This window comes from Schistocerca americana, chromosome 9, assembly GCF_021461395.2.
Source record: "Schistocerca americana isolate TAMUIC-IGC-003095 chromosome 9, iqSchAmer2.1, whole genome shotgun sequence".
NCBI classification, from domain to species: Eukaryota; Metazoa; Arthropoda; class Insecta; order Orthoptera; family Acrididae; genus Schistocerca; species Schistocerca americana.
This window is the reverse complement of record NC_060127.1, coordinates 137,809,573-137,831,180: the sequence shown is the minus strand read 5'-3', so window position 1 is coordinate 137,831,180 and position 21,608 is coordinate 137,809,573. Positions and strand designations below refer to the sequence as shown.

Below are 21,608 nucleotides of genomic sequence, written 5' to 3'. Positions count from 1 at the left end.
CTATCCATATAATTTTTCACATTTTACATCATTTCTACTATAAATGCCTACCCCACCACTTTTGTGTCTTTCAGTTTATAAGTTTGTAATTTTTTTTGCTTGTAACCCATATGCTCTATCCTTCTTCTCTATTCAAGATAAAAAGAAGAAAAAAAAAAGAGACAAAAAGGGGTTAAATGAAACAAAATATCTACTAATTAAATAGTTTAGCAACCCATCATAGACTATACTCATGTATAACAAAAGATAACACGCAACATAAAGTTTACAAAACAAGTACAGGGCCCAGGTTACAAGACCTAAAATCATCGTCTATACAGGCATGTTACCCACACAGCTAACGGACACAAGACATCAATCTCACATACGACACAGTCAATATTAAGTACCGAGGTACAAATACATAAAGCACACGAGAAATTACATGTTTGAGCACCAAAGTCCATAATAAGCTATGAGCGAATTAAAGCAACAGGATTTGTTTCACTGCCTTTCTCTGTCATCATGAGCGAGGGTATCTTCAGTAATTTGAAGTGATAATGAGCTGAACACAGCATTATTTTGCTATTCCTTTCTCCCTAACATCTTAGGTTGAAGCTTTTACTGTGTTAGAGGATGACTGGCCCATCCAGTTATTGTCTTCATTACCTGCCAGTCTTCTTTTCTGGGCTTGCCTCCTAATGGCTGTCCACATCTGATATTGTTTTTTAATGGTCTGCCTTGATTCGCTTGCTCCATTGTACCAGTCAGAGTAGTGATGTGTGTTCATATAAGAAAGACTATGAGGGAGTGTATGTAATCTTATGTTGTGTTGTATGCTGTCCTCATGTGTCATCTAGCCACAATCTTATCATACAGTCAATGTATAGGTGCTGACAACCACGATGATCAGAGTTGTAAAAATGCAAAAACAACGGGAGCTGCAAACAGGGAAATCCACTGACACATGTGGCTATGACAGACAGTAGACGGTTGTGCCCCGGTGCCTGGAAATGAGCATCTCAAGAACGGCTCAGCTGCGAGCTGATCAGCTGTTCGCATGCTACTGCTGTGGAAGTGGTCGAAAGATAGCGAAAGTCCAAGTAAACAGGTGACAGACATATACACCTTTTCACACAACGAAGAGGTTGGAGACGCAGCCACTCTGTAAAGTAGATCTGTGGCAGATCTGACAGCCATGTGTTTTGGTGCACACCATCGAGTACACACTAATGAATATAGAGCTCTGCAGCAGACAATGCTGTGTCTTTCCAAGCTGACCCAACAAAATCATCATCAATTACAAATTAAGCAGTACAGAATTATAGAGATTGGACCACAGAAATATGTTGCCTGGTCAGATGAATCTCGTTTCTTCTAACAGCAGGTCAATGATCGTGTCCAGATAAGCCATCATGCAGGCAAATGGTTGCTCAAAACTAGTACCGTGTCACAAACGCAGACTGGTCAGGGCAATAAAATGCTATAGAGCACTTACACCTTGGCTTGTGCAACACCTGTGGTAATAACTGAAGGCACAATCACAACCATCGACTATGTGAACATTACTGCAGACCACATGCAATCTTTCACACTTGACTTCTTCAGTGGAATAATTGTGTCACAAGCTACAGAGGTTTCAGGAACACTATAATTAACTCATACTGATGTCTTGGCCCCAAAACTCATCTGATCTGAACTGGAGGGAACGCATCTGGGACTCTATCGGGTATCACCTCCGTGTCCACACGTCGCCTACTTGTAATTTACAGGAACTGCATGACCTGTGCATACACATCTTGTGCCTCATATCAACAGAAACATACCAAGAACTTGTCAAATCCATGCCATGCTCAATAGCTTCTGTACTACATTCACCAGGTGGGTTGACACTGTTTTAAGCAGATGGTGATAATGTTCTTGGTTGATCGGTGTGTATACAAGGGTTTGCTGAAAAGTAATGCCTCCAAATTTTTGGTGTGAAAACTCAAAGCTTTTTAAATGAAATTAACATTATGAACATCTACGCCTTTAACTTCCTGTATGCATATTTGCGGCACTCTGCCACTATAGGTCTCTGAACTGTAGCACATAATGTAGCAGTATGTACTGTAACTATGACAATATGAGTACTGTCTCTGGCTGCTGAGGCCGGATTGTGCGTGAATTGTGCATCTGTGAATGTGTGTGGTATCTACTTCAGAAGAACCCCTTTTGGCTGAAAGCTTAATTTATAGCAGCTTTTCTGTCGTTACTGACTGCAACTCAGAGTCTCCTCTACATGGGAGTAACAATCTATCCTTTCCATAATATCAAGTACCATGAATCTTTCACAGGGGTCAAAGGCAGTCTCAGGTTGACGGGTTGCCAGCTTGCCCCCTCCTGAAGCAGCGACTCTGCATTCTACCTACAGTCAGGCAAGAAGTCAATTCATGAGTTGAGTGCCATAGACTTCATTCTTTTACCATATGTGTACATTTAGGAATTGTATATCTTAATTCAGAACTGTTTATAGGGAACCATTTCCAACACATGTGTGATACTAGGAAGAAAGGAAACTTCACCTTTCCATCTGATACATTTAAACTATTTCAACATCTCCATACATTTAAACTATTTCAACATCTCTTAGTATATACCAAATGACATCCTTGTGGAAATATGTGATTATTCAGTTGCAGCATTTTTAAATGAGGGTAACGTTACCTATGTAAAGTAATGTATCAAGCTCGTAATGATGACTGTAAATAAAAATCAATTTACTTTTTAATACTTTATGTGTGTAAATTGTATTATTTGTATTGATGAGTCTAACACACAACAATAATTATGTGTAATAGAATTCATCTTGTGTAAAAGGAATCTTACTTTGAAAGTAACACTTCTCAAACCAGCATTCGCAATATTTTTCTGCGACCTTTTATAAATGTAGATAGTTGTGATGTCACAGTAATTGAAAGCTGTTTACTGTTACTAAGTATTGCTTAGTCTTCATCCTAAAGCATTTAACCCATTTTGTTCTCAGCAGACACGTGTGTGCGCACTGTATTTAGTTGTTGTAAATGGCACGTTTTCTATGCAGCTACAGTGTGATTTCAGTGTTATTCTATCATTTATGTTTTATTACTGCAGTAGTGGGCTAAAGTAAAACTCTTTGTTAGAGTATCAGTGGGTGGCACAATGAGGGAGGGCAAAGGGTCTATCGTGCACAGGGCACCACTTGCAGAGAGACACCAAATGGTTTCCAAGACAAACAAGATTTTCGGCAAAATTTCAATAGTTATTTTCATTGATTTCTGGGAAATATATTAAAGCAAATTCTATGCATTTTATTACTACATGTGTTCCTGGAGGAGGAGGAGGAGGAGGAGGAGGAAGGGGAGTGCACCAATAAAATTTAATGTCATACCCTAGGCCCCAAGGAGGAGGGAGGAGGCAGGCAGCGTGCGTGGGCAGGGGAGGTGGGGGGTGGAGACAATGTCGGGACAGGGACAAGTGCCCGGGGCTCTGGGTCCCAGTTATGTTGGCTGCATCACTGGTTCTTACCAATCAACATTACAAAAATTTACCTGAAAACTAAAACAATGAAAAATTTCCCGGGTTTTTCCCAAATGAAAAAATTCTCGCGATTTTACCAATTTTCCCAGAGTGTTATGTGCCCTGTAATAAAATTATGATCAATTTTTATTCCTTCACACACACACACACACACACACACACACACACACACACACACACACAAAATACTGAGTTCTGCAATAGGCACAGACTGATATGAAATGTAACTAGTATAACTTTGTGTATAACTAAAAACAGAAAACAAAGCTATAAGGCCACATAGTAATGACTCACCTTGCCATCACGAAAAATCCTGGAAAGTCTCTCATCTTTGATGTGGCTCAGGCCATAGAGAGCGAGATGGGACTGGCCCTTCCTTAATAGCAGAGGTGTAATGGACACTTCTTTCAAGTCACTCCACTTTCCAAAATAATTCACCAACCCTGACACACTTAGCAGATCCAGAGAACTGATCCATCCGTGACCTGTGTGAAGAGGAGTTGTGAGAATGTATACTGCAACTAAATGGAGGGAGGGGGGACACAACACAGCAAAATTAGGATGTAAACGTACTGCACATAAAAACTAAAATAATGTGTGATGTCACCCTAAGATTAAATATTCAAATTAATTAATTTCATTCATTCACAAATACAATGTGTTCCATGAAGTCCACTACAAAGGAGAGCCTTCGGGGTATGTAGTGACTAAAGTTATATATTAACATCCAAAAGTGGTCACGGCTGTAAAGTGTACCGACAACAAATTATGATTAGTGCAAACGGCTGAAGTGCACACACAGCATCGGCAGCTGAATCTCTGACTCTAATGATTTGTTTTGGTAGAAGTTACAAATTAATACATTTATTTTCGATGTGGTGAGTGCCAAAATAACTTTTTTTAATCTGGTTATTACGTACTTTGAGTATGGTTACCAATTTTTATATTTATTTGCTGAATGGAAAAAACTATATGTGCTGAAAGATAGACCTGTAGCAAAGCCCAAGGCCTAGTTAAGACTGGAATGTGACAATGTGATTGACAGTTGGCAAAGCCAACGAATATGAATAGAAGGAAACTATATGTGCAGACATACTGACCTCTGTGTAACCCAAGGTCTAAGCTGCAACTACATCTACATGGCTACTCTGCAAATTACACTTAACTGCCTGGCAGAGGGTTCATAGAACCCCCTTCACAATAATTGTCAATTATTTCACTCTCTGTGGGAGCTCTGATTTCCCATATTTAATATGATAATCTTTTTCCCTACATAGGTCAGTGTCAACAAAATATTTTCACATTCGGAGGAGAAAGTTGCTGATAGAAATTTTGAGAGATGATCTTACTGCAGCAAGAAACTCCTTTGTTTAAACAATGTCAACCCCAAATCCTGTATCATGTCAGTGACAATCTTTCCCCTATTTCTCGATGCTACAAAACATGCCGCCCTTTTTTGAACTTTCTCAATGTACTCCGGTAATCCTGTCTGGTAAGAATTATATACTGCACAGCAGTATTCCAAAAAAAGGGGACAGACAAGCGTAGTGTAGGCAGTGTCTTTAGAGATCTGCAGCATTTTCTAAGTGTTCTGGCAATAAAATGCAGTCTTCGGTTTGTCTTTCCCACAGCATTTCCTACGAATTCTTTCTGATTTATATTGTTCACAACTGTAGTTCCTAGGTATTTAGTTGAATTTACAGTCTGTCGATTTGACTGATTTATTGTATAACCGAAGTTTAATGGATTCCTTTTAGCACTCATGTGAATGACCTGACACTTTTCATTGTTTAGGATCAATTGCCAATTTTCACAACATGCAGATACCTTTTCCAAATTGTTTTGCAATTAGTTTTGAACTTCTGATGACTTTACTGGACGACACACGACAGTATTATCTACAAACAACCTAAGATGGCTTATACAAATAAGGGCCAGCAGAGGGCCTATAACACCACCTTGCAGAATGCTAGATATCACTCCTGTTTTACTTGATGACTCACCATCAATTATTATGAACTGTGACCTCTCCAACAGGAAATTATGAATCTAGTCACATAACCGAGACAATATTTCATAAGCACGCAACTTTATTACTAGCCGCTTCTGAGGTACAATGTCAAAAGCCGTCTGGAAATCCAGATATTCAGAATCAATTTGGAATTCCATGCTAACAGCACTCAACATTTCGTGAGAGTAAGGAGGTAGTTGTGTTCCACAAGAAGAAAGTTTTCTAAATCCTTGTTGACAAAGTGTCAACAGACCATTCTCTTTGACGTAATTCATAATGTTCAAACAGATTATGTTCCAAAAAAACCTGCTGCATATTGAGGTTAATAATATGGACATGTAATCTAGTGGATTACTCCTGTAGCCCTTCTTGAAGACTGGTGTGACTGTGCAACTTTCCAGTCTTTATGTACAGATCTTTCATTGAGCAAGAGGTTGTATATGATTGTGAAGTAGGGAGCTATTGCATCAGTATACTCTGCAAGGAATTTAGGTTGAAATGTGACTTGTTTGGTTCTGAGATGGCAAAGCCAATGCCAATGATTTTCAACTTGAAAAATGCAATTGCCCTAATATACTGGTGTGTAGAGTAGCCCAAGATTTACATTCACCATTGCCCCTACTTGTATGCCATATTTCCAATTTTTCTGTAAAATGCAACAATTTGTTTACATTCGAACCTAATAAAATAAAATGCCTGCTAACTTTATTAACAAACTATAGAAAACTGTAATAGAACATTCTGACAATCAACTCATTATTCATCATCTTCAATTCCATCATTCACAATGCAACAACCGCCAGCAACGTAAGTGTACCTTTACCATACTACCCTACTCTTCTACTGATAACTTTGAAAAAACCATTTCTATATATTTACACAGACTACTATCAGTTGTCTGTACTCTTGCAAAGTTAGGAACCGTTAAATGTAAACATCACAATTCCGTGGCTTTACCTTGCTGAATTCAAATATTCTGACAATTTTTAGTGATGCCTAATGAGGTATTTCTTTTCTTTGTTTCTGAATTTTTTTTTTTTTTTACTTTCAGTTTTCTGCCTGATGTCAATTGGCAAACCATCACAGACATTTGCACGAGATACATGATTCCACTGTGAACTCTAGTGAGAGTTGCATATCAAATACAGAAATTATTTTTATAGCTAGTGTTGTTGCGAATTGCACAGGTATTCCGCAACTGACCCTAGTTTATTATCCACAAATACCATTAGGCAGTATTTGAGCATTTGTATACCAGTAAGAGTCTCTAGGTTCCCGACAGGCTTCTGCAAGATGCTTGTTTATCAACTTACTGCAATAAACTTACTGCAGTTTTCTGTAGAACTAACATAAATACTTGTCTGACATTAGCAGAGATCCCAGAATATTACTCTGTAGGACAATAAAGAGAGGAAGCAAGTTATAATTCCTGTACGCAGATCCATACAATTAGAGAGATTCCTGAAAAGTAGGCAAACTGAAATTTTTGGGTAACTTCTCCACATGCTGCCGCCATCGCAGCTCATTAACTATCTGAATAGCGAGGTGCTTCACACGTGGAGCCTGTGCCCACTAATTTCTCCTTCTGGTAGATATAAGCCACTTTTATTTGTTTAGAATACCATAATAGGAGTTTTAAGCCTGTGTATTATTCTCCTGGTATTAAGATGTTTGGGCATTGCATCAGCAAACATTCCAGTTGTTGGAATGTCCTCCAATGTCCCAGGTAAATAATTTATGTAAATCAAATATAGGATTTGGTTATGCACCAACCCTTGTTGCACAAATTATTTAATGTTTCTCAACTCTGAATTTGGTATTATTTCTGTTATATCACTTGTTGGTGTTGCCCTCTGTTTTCTAGTGATAAAACTACTCCATCCAGGCAAGGAAGATGCCTTTATCACCATAATGCTATAGTTTCCTTACTAGATGCACAATGGGACACTTTGGGAAGACCATAGAAATTGCCAACAGTATAATTTTTCTTGTTTAGGTGTTCCAAATCTGAACTTGTGAGATCGTATCTTGCTCTATCAGTAGAAAAGCCTTTATTGAAGCCAAACTAAGCTTTTGCTAGAACATTATTTTCAGAAATATGGTTCAATAGTCTGCTGTAAATTACCTTCTAAAATAATTTTAGAGGATGCATTATTATTCTCGAGTCAGAAACACACAAATTTACAGTAGCCATACACATCAATATATATGTACAATACAATAGAGGGAAACATTCCACGCGGGAAAAATATATTTAAAAACAAAGATGATGTGACTTACCATACGAAAGCGCTGGCAGGTCAACAGAAAAACAAAGAGAATTAAAACCACCAAAACACGTTAGAGGACGGAGAAATTCGGGATAAAAACCGCCAAAACACGTTAGAGGACGGAGAAACTGTTTGTGTTTCTATCGACCTGCCAGCGCTTTCGTATGGTAAGTCACAATATATATGTACACATATATATACAAATTGTATTTATATTACATGTGCCCAGTACTTTGCTACCTCCAAGGTGCTTGGAGTGGCTTGCAGGAGATCATCTTCATGCAGTACGTAGAGCACAAAAGGCACTGGAGCATGTGGCTTGTGGTTTGTTCTTGTCCACAATCACAGGACGTATCTTCTGTTATGAAGCCCCATCTCTTCAGGTTATCTCTGGATCATCCAACTCCTGATCGTAATCTGTTTAGAGATTTCCACACCAGCCAGCTCTCGTTGTGTCCAGGTGGTAGTTCTTCAGCTTCTGGCGTCTGCAGGTGAGGCGTCGACTTCTTCCATAACTCCAGCCTTGCCTTCTCTGGTGAAATGGTGAGCTTCTCAAATGTTCTCAGGAAGCTCTTTCGCGATCTCTGACATTGCTGTGGTGGGTTATGTCCGTGCAGTGGATGGGCACTGTCCTGTTCCACTTTCAGTCTCTCCTTGTTGGCAGTCACTGTTCTGCGTATCCATGGTGGCGCTATTCCAACCAGGCAGTAGAGCTTATCAGTTGGGGTAGGTCTTAAGCAACCTGTGATCAACCCGCAGGTTTCGTTGAGAGCAATGTCTACTTGTCTGGCATGAGATGACCTGTACCAGACTGGAGAAGCATATTCAGCAGTAGAAAAGCACAGTGCCATTGCAGAACAGTGAATAGTTTGTGGATGTGATCCCCACTGTGTCCCCACTAGTTTGCGAATTAGGTTGTTTCAAGCAGAGATTTTCAGTTTGGTGTTCTTGCAGCGAGTTTTGAATGTCAGAGTTTTATCGAGAGTGACTCCCAAGTATTTAGGTGTGTGATGATGCTGGAGTTGGATGCCTGACCATGCAATATGTAGCTCACGATTAGCTTCCCTGTTCCTTAAATGAGAGGCACACACTTGTGTCCTCGAAGGGTTTGGTCTGGTTTGGTTCTGATCGTAGTAGCTTGACAGTGTTTTAAGTGCTGTTGTCAGGTTTCTTTCCACTCTTTCAAAGCATGAGCTCTGTGCAGCAAGGGCTAGGTCATCTGCATATAACAGTCTCCTTGTGCCTGGGGTCAATGGCTGGTCATTGGTATAAATGTTGAAGAGAAGTGGAGCCAAGACACTTCCCCAAGGTAGACCGTTTTTCTGCGCTCTCCAGTGACTGCGTTATCCTTGAATTCAACAAAAAGCCTGCAGTTTTGGAGGAGGGTGCTGAGTAGTCTAACGAGGTGGGCGTTCTTGATCATACTGTATAATTTTGCATGGAGTAACCGACGATGGACAGTATACGCTGCTGTGAGATCCACGAAGACCACGCCCGTTACTTGACGGGTTTCAAAGCCATCCTCTATAAACTGAGAGATTCAAAAGTTGCCCTGTGCAGCTTCTGTTTGGTCGAAATCCTGCTTGTTCGGGTATGAGAAGAGGGTCTATTATTGGTAGGATTCTATTTAGAATCATACGTTCGAACAGTTTATAAAGGTGACTCAAAAGGCTAACTGGTCTGAAATTCTTGGGATGATTTGCTTCCTTTCCAGGTGTCAGAAGAGCTATCACCCTTCTCTTTCGCCAGATCTTTGGTATTTGGCACTGGTTCATGCAGTTGTTGAAAAGCTGCAGGATTCACTTCTTGTTTCTGGGCCGAAATTCTCGATTTGCTCCATACACGTGTAATCTAGACCGGATGCTTTACCAGTTTTGCTCTCCTTAATAGCCTTGTTTAATTCGTATATCTCGAATGGGAGAGTCAGATCCCTCATTTGTTCTTGGGCCTCTTGCTGTACTTTCAGAACTTTGATTCTTCCCATTCATGAGCAGTTGGTGTGCTATCTGATCTGCAGTAACGTTGCACTGTGCTGTGGATCTAGTCGGGTCATTATTGAGGCATCTCAATAATATCCACGCTTTATGACTGTTTCTGATGAGATCAAGTTCTTCCATAGTTTTAACCCAAGAATTCCTTTTGAATTCTTTCAGAGATGCAATAAGTTTATTCCCAGCCGATAGCATTGTCTCGCCAAACGGATCTTCTTCGAATAATACCTTATACTCTGTAAATTGAGCACTGAGTTCTGAAGTTACACCAGGAATGTATGATGTTCGACAACCCCAAGGAATTGCAATTCTGGAGCACCTCTTTACAGCCCTCACAAAAGTATCATATGAGTCAGGTGAAGGTTCAATATTGGGAACTGCAGCGTCCATCGTCTCTGTAAACTTTGGCCAGTTGGCTTTCCTGAAGTTAAACCTCCTTCTGAACAGAACTGTCTGGTCTAACCGCTGTGTAAATTTCACACATGATCGGTCTGTGCTGTGTATTTGGAATAGGGTTGCAGACAGTTTTTATGCACTGTTGAGAGATGCTCTCGCTGCAAAATATCTGATCGGGGTTGTATCTGCGTTTCCATCTGCCACTGTTGAAAGATGCAGGTAAAAGGCTCAGATGACTGCCTTCCGCCCATTCTTGTAATGCTGTACCATTCTCATCATCATGCTCATAGCCCCACGTGGTGCTGTGACAGTTGAAGTCACCAGTCACTATTTGTGTGTGTTGACTATAAAAGTTATTAGGCAGATTGATTTTGAGGTCAACATCCGGCGGTTTGTATACGGATGTGACTGTACATCCTTTGATTTCCAAAGTTAAGATTTTGATATCATTTGCTTCAGTAAAGGCTGATGATATTATCTGTGTATCTGGTTGGACAAATATAGCACTTTTTGGGTGGGGTCTTTCTGTAGCCGGTCTCATTCCGTTTATTTTTGGTCTGCGCATTTCACAGTTTCTGTGGGTCTCCTGTATGCAGAGTACATCGCACTTGGTTTGTCTGCACAGCTCTTGTAACAGTTCTTTTGGTGATGATATACCTTCTATATTCATCGATATGATGGTCAACTGTGGTCCTGAAAAGGACCAAGATGATGTTTCTGGTGTGAAAGGATCAGCCGCCAGAGAAACCTGACGCCCAGGGTACCCCCAACTGCAAGTCTCATCTAGGTCGGAAATCATTGCAATCTTCGTGGAGGCTCCTTTAATGTACCCCAGAGGACACATGTAGAAAGCAGTTGGGTCTATGATCAGAGGTCACTCTCCTATTTTTTTTCATACAGGGCAATACAGCTGCCACTATATGTCATTATATGCAACCTGCAATGTTATATCTGGCTTTCAAAAACCAAGTGTGAGATTTTCATACCCTCTCACTCGCTACACGCCAAATACTAGTCCTATGGAAATAATGACCAGGTCCCTTTTGCAGGAAATTTAATGTAGTTAAAGCTTGTACTGGGATACATTTTCACTAGAGGCCATATTCTTCCAGTTATTCAAGAAAAAACATACAAAAGCGACCTTCAAATGCAGCCCCAATGGTCAGGATTTCTTTAATGGCAATCTGCTACAAAAAGGTCGTGTTCATTATTTTCTGTTGTACTGACAGCCTGCATGTAGCAAGCAAGAGAACATGAAAATCTTGTGTGTCATTTTTGAAAGCCAGATATAACATTGTGGAAAGAACATCGATGGGAATAACCAGGTGTTATGCCCGCATACATCAGTATTTCAAGTAATACACTTTGACTCATCAAATGGTTAGAACGGTAAATCAAAAAGCTGCTACCAACTCTGCACAAGATCTTAGTATACTGCAACAGTTATTGCTCTCCAGATATGTACTAATACCTCTGATCTCTGTTAATACGATTTGACAAAAGTTATGTCTAGTAGCCGAGTATGGAGTGGCTGTTCAAGTAACTTTAAAGGACATGCTTTTGATGTTTCATTTGTGGTCCCCACGTGTTCAGTTACTGTTAGGGAAAGTTCTTTGAATGTAGCAGCCAATGATTTGAATTGAATATTATCCGGTTAGCTCCTAAGTTTATTGGAGTCTAATATATTTTGTAGCAGTGCTTCCACATCTCTTGATCACAGAACTCTCCATTAAACATAAACATTACTCATCCTGGCACTATATGCAATAATGCCAGATGATAGCTATCACTTCCCTTTGCTCCCATTGCCTTTGTACCTCATTCATTGTAAATAAAAATTGATTTCATATTGTGGCAAGACCATTTTTTAGGAAAGAAATACTTCATCTATTTTGCATCCTTGGTGAACTACTTACACTAGTTCACTCTGACTAATGTAACAGGCTCAGCATCTGAGATCCTCCGAAATTTTACAACTTCCTTGCTTAGTTGTTCTGACTGATCAGCCGCTTGACCATCATGAAGATTGAGTAAGGAAATTAAAACCTATGTTGACAGCATTTGCAGACTTAGAGAAAGCCTTAGACAATGTTGACTAGAATACACTCAAACTTATGAAGGTAGCAACAACAACATACAGGCAGCAAAAGGTTGTTTACAGCTAGTACAAAAACCAGACTGCAGTTATAAGAGATGAAAGGCGTGAAGTGGAAACAGTAGTTCAGAAGGGAATGAGACAGGGTTGTAGCCTATCACAGATGTTATTTAATCTGTACACTGAGCAAGCAGAATAAATAAATAAATAAATAAATAAATAACTATATGGAAAATAAACTAAAAGTTCAGAGAAAACAAATAAAAGCTTTGCGGTATGTTGATGACTTTGTAATTCTGACGGAGACAGTTAACGATTTGGAAGAGCACTTGAACAGAATAGGCAGTGTCTGAAAGGAGTACACGAGATTAACAACAACAAAAGCAGAAAAAATGGAATTTAGTCACATTCAATCAGGAGATGCTTAGGGAATTAGATTAGGAAATGAAACACTAAAAATAGTCTATGAGTTTTGCTATTTGGACAGTAAAATAAATAATGATGGCCAAGGCACAGAGGATATAGAATGTACATTGGCAATGAAAAAATATGTTTCTAAAGAAGAGACATTTGTTAAGTGGTGGTGTTTCTGAAGGTATTTGTTTGGAGTGTAGCCCCTTATGAAAGCGAAACATGGACAATAAGCAGTTCAGACAACAGAATAGAAGCTTTTGAAATATGGTACTACACAGAAGAATGCAGAAGATGAATACAGTAAGCAGGTTCAAATGGATGTAGGTTCCAGTGATTATCCTGAGATGAAGGGCTTGCACAGGATAGTCTAGCATGGAAAGCTGCATCAAACCAGTCTCTGAACTGAAGACGACGATAACAACAATTGCTGTGTCACTATGTGCTATTATTCCTGTTGGGAATGTTACTGTGGAGGTCAAGCCTACCCTTAGGAAACTCTACGCACACTCAATACGAACTGTTGGATTGAAATCAGTACTGAAATCTCCATTTCCATTTCTATTAAGTCCTATTAGTACCGTCTATTTGCTTACTTGAGTTTAAAACATTTTGTGCTGCATCTGCAGACTGTCAGAAATACTTTGTTCCCAGGACTGGGCAATAAGGAAATGTCAGATTCTACACGTCTGTTTTGAACCGCAATGCCACCAAGATCCTCGAGAAAAACCGAACAAAACACAAATGGAATCTAATATTTCATGTGATGTGTATAGTTCAATGGAAAAAACTATGACAGACACCTCCCCCCACCACTACATACAAGCACACACACACAACCAACAAAAACAACAAGGACCTATCAAAAATTTCAATGGACCTATATAGCTCAAATGAAGAAAACGACAACAAGAGCCCAAACTAGCAGAACTATTACCAAACCCAACAAGACCAAAGTAACTGTAACATACTTCATGATACCTATCACTATTTAATAAGAATATGAACTTCAGTTACCAATACAAACCACAAAGACAATAAAAAACTACACAAACAAATTCAGAACTGTGTTGCAACCCAACATTTGTCACACACAGCACAGAACGCAAAGTCTTTTTCAGTGTAATATTTATTTAGAACCTTAGCCTGGGATTTTATACCACTTTGCAGATGTGTCGTATACAGTGCATCTGCATGACTATCTTTATAATTTTCAATTTCCTGTAATCATATGAGTAGGTCTAGTTCATTTCTCCCATTCAAAAAGCTTCTTAAGTTATGCTGGAAAATGTCCACATATAGCCCTTGTGCTCCCCTAGTTGCCCCCCCTTTTTTTTTCCAACTGTCTACAGTTATTCAGGTCGCTTTCCCTCCAGGGATCCCATTTGAGTTCCTGAAGCACCTCCTCAACACTTACATGTTGTTCGAACCTACTGGTAATAAATCTAGCACTCCACCTCTGAATCATTTCGAAGTCTTCCTTCAGTCTGACGTGGTATGGATCCCAAACACTATAGCAGTACTTACGAATAGGTCACTCCAGTGCCCCATATGCAGTTTCCTTTACAGGTGAACCACTCTTTCCTAAAGTTCTCCCAAAAAAGCAAAGTCAACCATTCGCCTTCCCTACTACAGTTCTCACATGCACGTTCCATCTTGTATCACTTTGCAACATTGGGCACAGATATTTGAACAATCTGACAGTGTCAAGTAGATCACTAGCAATACCATATCCGGACATTACTTTATTGAGGGCTAGCTTCCATTCATCACACCAACTGGAAATTTTGTCAAACTCGTCTTGTATCTACCTACAGTCACCCAATTTTGACACCTAAACGTACACCACGACATTATCAGCAAACAACCGCAGACTGCTGTCCACTATCCACCAAATCATTTACGTATATAGACAACAGCAGAAGTTCTTGAGGTATAGACAGTATCCCTGATTACATGTTACAAAATGTGCAACAGTACTGACTAAGTCTCACACTCATCTCTGCAACTCTTCATTGTGTAGTGGTATTTTCCCCAGGAAAACTAAAAATGGCCAAGATAAAACCTCTTTTCAAGAAGGGAGAGAACACAAATCAAAAGGACTACAGGCCAATATGTCTGTTGTCTGGTTTCACTAAAATACTGGAAAAAAAAAAAAAAAAAAAAAAAAAAAAAAAAAAAAAGACCGATTTCATTCATAAAACAAAATAATTTTGTATCAAATACCCAACATGGGTTCAGAAAACTCACATCAACAGAAATTCCAATTTCTTCATGAAGCCTTAACTGTAATAGGCCTGAAAAAACACGCATCAGCAATATTTCTGGATCAAGCGAGGTGGCGCAGTGGCTAGCGCACTGGACTCTGCATTCAGGAGGATGACAGTTCAAACCAGTGTCTGGCCACCCTGATTTTCCGTGACTTCCCTAAATCACTTCAGGCAAATGGCAGGATGCTTCCCTAATCCGATGGGACCGATTACCTCGCTGTTTTGTCCCCTCCCCCAAATCAACCAACAACTTACTACTTCAAAAATTGGAGTATGTAGGAATTAGGGACCTGGCATACGGATGCGTGACATCATACCTGAGAAGCAGAGTGCAGTTAGTTGAAATCATGTGTCAGAAAGAAAACATTATGTACACCTAGCAATCTAAAAGAAAAGAAATCAAGTATTGTGTGCCTCAAGGTTCTATTTTGGGCCCAATGTTGTTCTTAATATTTATCAATGACCTAAATCATCTAGTGATTCCCAAAAATATATAAAACTTGCATGACAAGTGTATTAATAAAAGGCAAAACTGCTACTGAACTACAACATGAAGTAAAAAATTGCACCACACACATTACACGATGGTTCACCATAAACAAACTTATTTGTAACACAGAGAAAACTGTTGCAATACAGCTTTATACCAAACACAAACAGCCACTAACCCCAACCATAAGCCTATTTAATAAAAAATTAGAAACTGTAAATTCAACAAAATTTCTAGGTTTAAGGATCCAGGACACCATGAGGTGGGGCATACACATCAAATACATCAGCAAGAAGCTTAGCACAGTATGCTATGGCATAAAAATATTTGCTACATGTACAACAAAAGAAACACAGAAAAAAACACTAAAAAATACTCAAGCAGAAACACTGCTGAGATGTGGGATAATTTTTTGGGTAAATTCGCCAATAAGCAAAAGCTGTTTTGTAGGACAGAAGGCAACTGCAAATGCCACACCCAGAAATTCTTACAAACCCATTTTTAAAACACTCCAGATATTCCCACTACCATGTCTGTCCATTCCTGAGATAATTACATATATAAAGAAAATTTCAGAAACTATACCCACTTAGTATATGCAAATCAAGCAGTCCACGCACACGACACCAGGGAAAATAAAAAAATTAAACTTAGACAGCAAACGTGCACGCAAAACTCTGACAAAATGGACCACTGCAAACTGGCCAAAAACTTTTTCTATATATTATATTGCAAATTAATATTTAACATAAATTTAAATTATGTCCTTTGGTAAATGAATATGTGTTGACACAAATTTAAATTTTTTCCTTTTTGTATTATGTATCTGAAACTGCTTTTGTTATCTATTGTACTATCTACTAGGTTGTAATATTATATTAGTGTATTATATTTCAGTGATTTACTATACTTTATCATATGATTAAATTATTTGTGTTAGTGAATCAATGTTGCTGTTATGTAAGATGTACTTAAAATTTTGCAATAGTGTACAATGCAAGCTATATCCCATATAAAATATTTGATGAATGGATACTTACCAAATAAATAAACAAACATCTTATATTTATTCACTGAATAATATGTGCATCATGCAATCAGATTTTGACAGGACCATAGGAAATTCATACTTTAAAAGAGAAGCAGGGCAAGGAGACTCCATACCAGTAAAACAATTTTCAGCAGTTTTTGGGGAATTTTCCAGATCTCTAAACTGTGAAAATGAAGAATCAATATGTGTCATGGGAACATGTCTGAACCACCTTTGTTTTAGGTCCTGTATTGTAGCCTACAGTTTCACACTGGGTGCAGATAATCTATAATTAAAGGAAGTTGTGTGAGAGCTGGAAATCAGTTACGAGATTAAACCACGTATAACCAACACATTACAAAGGAAATTATACATTAAATAAGTTATATAGGCCTAAACTAATAATGTATTTGTTTCTGTACTTTGAACACTTGGCAAGAATGATCAGATGGACAGCTACAAGACTAAATAAAGGGGTAAAAATGTCATGGAGCGATTTTTGTAAACTAAATAATGTGTAAAATATATGTAGTGAATCCTGCTTGTATATTTAGCACCTTATGTACAATATATGTTTGTAATATGCATCATACTAGAATTGAGGCTCGGTCCGGCACACAGTTTTAATCTGCCAGGAAGTTTCATGCATCATACTACTCAAAGACTTTAGGTATTCTGAATTTACCTTGTAGCTTTAGTTTCAGTAATGAAACATGCATTAAATAAGCCACACATGGCAACATAAATGTATGCTACAGATCAGTCTGCCACTCTATGATTCCTTGCGGAGAGGGGCACTACCACACACTAGCCATATGGGATTTTAAAAAGCAAGCTTCTGAAGTGCCCAAAAAGAATTATGATTGAAATTACAAACAAGTGGGAGGTGGGCAAAGTAGGTGACAACAGAAAACATGCTGCTACACAGTGCATGTCCAACACTGAAGAGCATAATGTATGGAACAATCTAGAGGTGGTCTTTATCCAGATGTGAATGTCAAATGGCTAACGACAGTGATTTGGTAAGTTTATAATTGTGTACTAACTGCACTGACGTTAAAGAAAATGTCTCCGAAATTCTTGCTACCTTGAACTAAGATTCTTCTCACCAGCACTAGATTATGTCATTCACAAGAGGAAGGGGGGGGGGGGGGGGAGAGGGTTGATTTTATTTTGCAACGTCAATAATTCAGACATATTTAGAGATTATAGCAATCAACAAACAATTCAGCATTACCACTTGGATCATCATGGTTTCCGTGAATTGAGAACACTGGCATCGATATATTTAAATTCTCGTCTTCATAATTTACTACAGGATTATCACAGTGCCGGAAATTCTCTGAAGGATCACTTAGGAATTCGACAGGCACAGGTCTGTAAAACAAAACAGTAGCGAGTGGCAATTTCTTCCACTGTTACACACAATACACATTGTTTAGCACTTGTACTTACCTATCACCCATGCAATATCTACGTAACAACGACAAACATCGGTAAAGACAACGTTGAGACGGTTTGTTGTCATGAAATAAATCTCCTCCCAATAATATGAAGTCGACTTCTTTCTTCGCAGCTGTGCTCAGAATCTCTTCGAACGTTATGAAACTGTCTTCACCTGGAGAAACGAATAGAATCACAATAACAACAGAGAAAGCTCTTGATACAGTTTCTTACCTCTGTTTATGTCCTACTACATTACGTTTCTTACCTCTAATAGGGTCAGACTCATTATATCCCAGATGAATATCAGAAGCTATCATAATATTAAACGTGTCGTCTTTCATTTTGGGACTGATTAATGTTTTACACCTGTCATACAACTTCCACACTGATTTTCAATCCCTGCAACACCCGCGAAATATTTGTTTCACTTTTAGTCCTGCCAACATTAAGCGATTAAAAATATTAGACATTTTACCTCTAAAGTAGCAATCGATTTTGTTACAAATTAAAACCTTTGGAAATGATCAAGTTTATATGGTTTCTGTACAATATTCACGTGAGTTTAAACTTGACAACAAACAAGTTACTGACACAGAAGGTTGTAGAAATCACTTACAAACTAATCACTTGAAGCAACTTCAGGTTCACTAGGTATTTTGGTCGTTACCCAGTTTAGTGTAAATAATTCCGATAAAATGAAACAATAAAAAGCGAATGTAATCAGAAAATAGCAACTAGAAGTACCAGCACTAACATCTTCAATGAAAACGGTGTAATATCATACAGGAATGAATTACGCAAATAATCTGGAAAAGTTGTTAAAAAAATGGACCGTTACAAATTATCAAATTTGTTTACGGCTCAAATTATTTAACGAAGCAACTTCTTACGTCGTAAAAACTTTATCTTTGGACAACAAAGGCAATACAAAAACACTTGACAACAGTGCACACATACAGGGCTACTAAAGTTGTTATCTACGATGAATGGAGGTAATTATTTTATACCTCCATAGTACAGTGTTGGCATCCTTGTTCATATGAAATGCTACTTCTGGTGTGTTCCGTTACCTCCAATGGTATGCGTTCTTGGATCTTATTAACCACTCTTCATAAACTTGCAAAAAATAGATTGTGATGTGTTTTAAGCGTCTTTTCAACGTTTATTAAAAATGGTTAAAATATCCAAGAACCTACAGCAATGGAGGTGACAGAAAATGGAAAAATGTAACAAATAAACACGGTTCGAACAGGTCTTGAGGACCCAGAGGTACCGACCGACCGCTGTGTCATTCTCAGCCCTTAGGCATCACCTGATACTGATACAGAAGGGCATGTGGTCAGCACACCACTCTCCCAGCCACGGTCAGTTTTTGTCATCGGTGGCGCTACTTCTCAATCAAGTACCCCTTCGACTGGTCTCACAGGCGTCTAAAGCTAGCGAAATGAGGGATGCTCAACTACCGGACCTAACGATAGATGGCTCTACCAGCTGATTACTGTCGTCTGTATTGTCTGCCATATTCGAATTTGGCAAGAAGTTTCTCTCGGTCTGTACGGTGTATAAGGAATTAAGGATTATCGAAATGGTGATTTCTTGTTCCGCTTCCAATTGTACGAAGCGATGAAGTAAGGAATGTGACGTACCATTTCACAGGTAATAGGACTATTGACACAATACGATAAAAATACAAACTTAGTGCGTTTGCTAATTCAATTGTTTTGAACAGGTTTCCTCTAAAGCACCCAGAGCTGCTAAAGAAGTGGATTACTTCCTTGAATTGGAAAGGTTTTAATCCTACGTCTTGCAGTTTTCTCTGCGGAAACCATTTCTGACAAGACGATTACGTAGTGAGCCCTGGAACGTGGAAGAAACGTCTCAAACCCGAAGCAGTGCCATCAGTTTTTGACTTTCCGACACATTTGATACCACCAAATAAACAGCCACAGCATGTTGTTAGGATTTTGAGTGACAACGATGCTTCTCCATTTGAGGTAGCTAATTAATTCCCTTGCTATGTGTGTGCTTTTTTACTTTTGTGAATTTATTTCGTACGGACACAAACGGGCTACATAGGTCTAAGCAATGTTGTAATACAGGTCCATGTTTTTGTTTTTAGCGTTCTGTCATTGAATCTAACTCTTCCGTGGAAAGCATGTCCCATTTATCCAATGCAGAAGCTGCGAATTGTGTCGAAAACGTTAGTATAAGGATGTTTTCACACCCCCAAAGTTCTCTTATATTTTTTAATCAAGCCTTGAGTTGTTTCAACCATATATAACGAAATTATTTCTTTATTTCAGAGTTCAGTTGGTTCTTCAGTAATTGATTGTGGTATACAGTCGAAAGTAGAAATGGAAGACAAGGCGACCGAAACTTGCAATTTTTTCTTGGACATTGTGCACGAATTAAAACGTAAACTGAAGTGCGTCCATGAAAAACTTCGAAGAAGAGAGAAGGAAAGTGTTTTCCATGGATGACATCATAAGTTCATTGAAGGGGAAGGGGCATCTTCCTGAGAAGTTACATAACTTCCTCAATCATCAGAAAGAAATACAAGTGGAATTAGTGTGCAATTTAGTGAACAACTATCTCTTGTCAAAGGATAATAGATAAACAACAAATGTGAAAATGTTTGCGATGACTGTGTACTTTTATTCACCAGCAGCTTTTGAATACCTGCAAAACTTAATGCCTCTGCCATATAAATCATTGATTTCCAAATGGGTGGCAAGTGTAGACTGTGAACCTGGCTTCCTAAAAGATGTTTTTAAGTACACTCTTTGACATAAAACTTGACCGGCGGCCGGCCGCTTCAGAGGCTAAGTCCGCGCCGATCGCGACATGGGACAATAAAACTGGCCAACTCGCTAATTCTCTAAGTCCGGTCATCTGCACAATCTGGCAACACTGCAGACTGCGGCACTTCCTGGAGGAAAACTTGTCCCATGATGGAGAAACTATAGGCTGATTGCACCTGTGGTCTAGCGGTAGCGTGCGTTGTTTCTGTTCATAATGTCAGTGGATCGAGAGCAGCTGGCATAAAACATTTTTATAGCCTCTTCTGCCTGAATACTGAACACGTGAATGTAATAGTAGCGCAGATTCAATCTATTTCGCTTTCTGACACACCGATATCAAAATTTTGTCCAGTAACCATTTTGCGGCAGATTTCCTGCAGACTGTCCTCCTCTGGACGCCGTAATCGGCAAAGCTCCGGGATCCATTTGCTGGCTACTGGCAGCGGCCGTGGCGACAGCAGCGGCGCTGCACTCCCCCGTTCTTTATCGAAAGCGCCTGCTACCGCTCATCGCTTTTGATAATTTAAAACGCTTTATTATTAAATGTTGCTCCACAGAAAATTTCTACGATTTCCATTCACGCTCAAAAGCAACGGAGACAGACGCCCTGATTAGTAGGCGGGTATTATATTACATTAATCGGCAAGAGCTGAGTATGGCCCGAAATTAATTTTATAGACAGGGGACGAAATTAAACCACCTCACTACATTCGATGAATTTATAAATGCTTCATACCTCGTTTCTTTTCCTTTCAAACTCAATTATTTGTGCAACTTTTGGTCAATGTTTGGATGTTTTTGTCAAGCCAGAGTGAGCGTCTGTGGTGTAAAGTGTATTACAGTTCTCGTTTCATTTCTTA

General features: G+C 39.0%; 1 protein-coding gene across 2 annotated transcripts in view; it reads right to left on the bottom strand.

Annotated features, from left to right (window-relative positions):
* Positions 1 to 18,383, bottom strand: part of LOC124550991 (double-strand break repair protein MRE11) — a 149,551-nt gene extending 131,168 nt beyond the window's left edge. The window contains exons 1-4 of one of the 2 annotated variants that reach the window (XM_047125821.1): positions 18,213 to 18,383; positions 17,957 to 18,119; positions 17,739 to 17,878; positions 3,832 to 4,022 (exon numbers count right to left, since the gene is read on the bottom strand). In XM_047125821.1, the coding sequence (XP_046981777.1) occupies positions 3,832 to 4,022; positions 17,739 to 17,878; positions 17,957 to 18,119; positions 18,213 to 18,288 (570 nt within the window). In that variant the 5' untranslated portion in view covers positions 18,289 to 18,383. The remainder of the gene's footprint in view (positions 1 to 3,831; positions 4,023 to 17,738; positions 17,879 to 17,956; positions 18,120 to 18,212) is intronic. The other variant, XM_047125822.1, reaches the window with a different exon arrangement.
* Between the last annotated feature and the right edge of the window lie 3,225 nt (positions 18,384 to 21,608).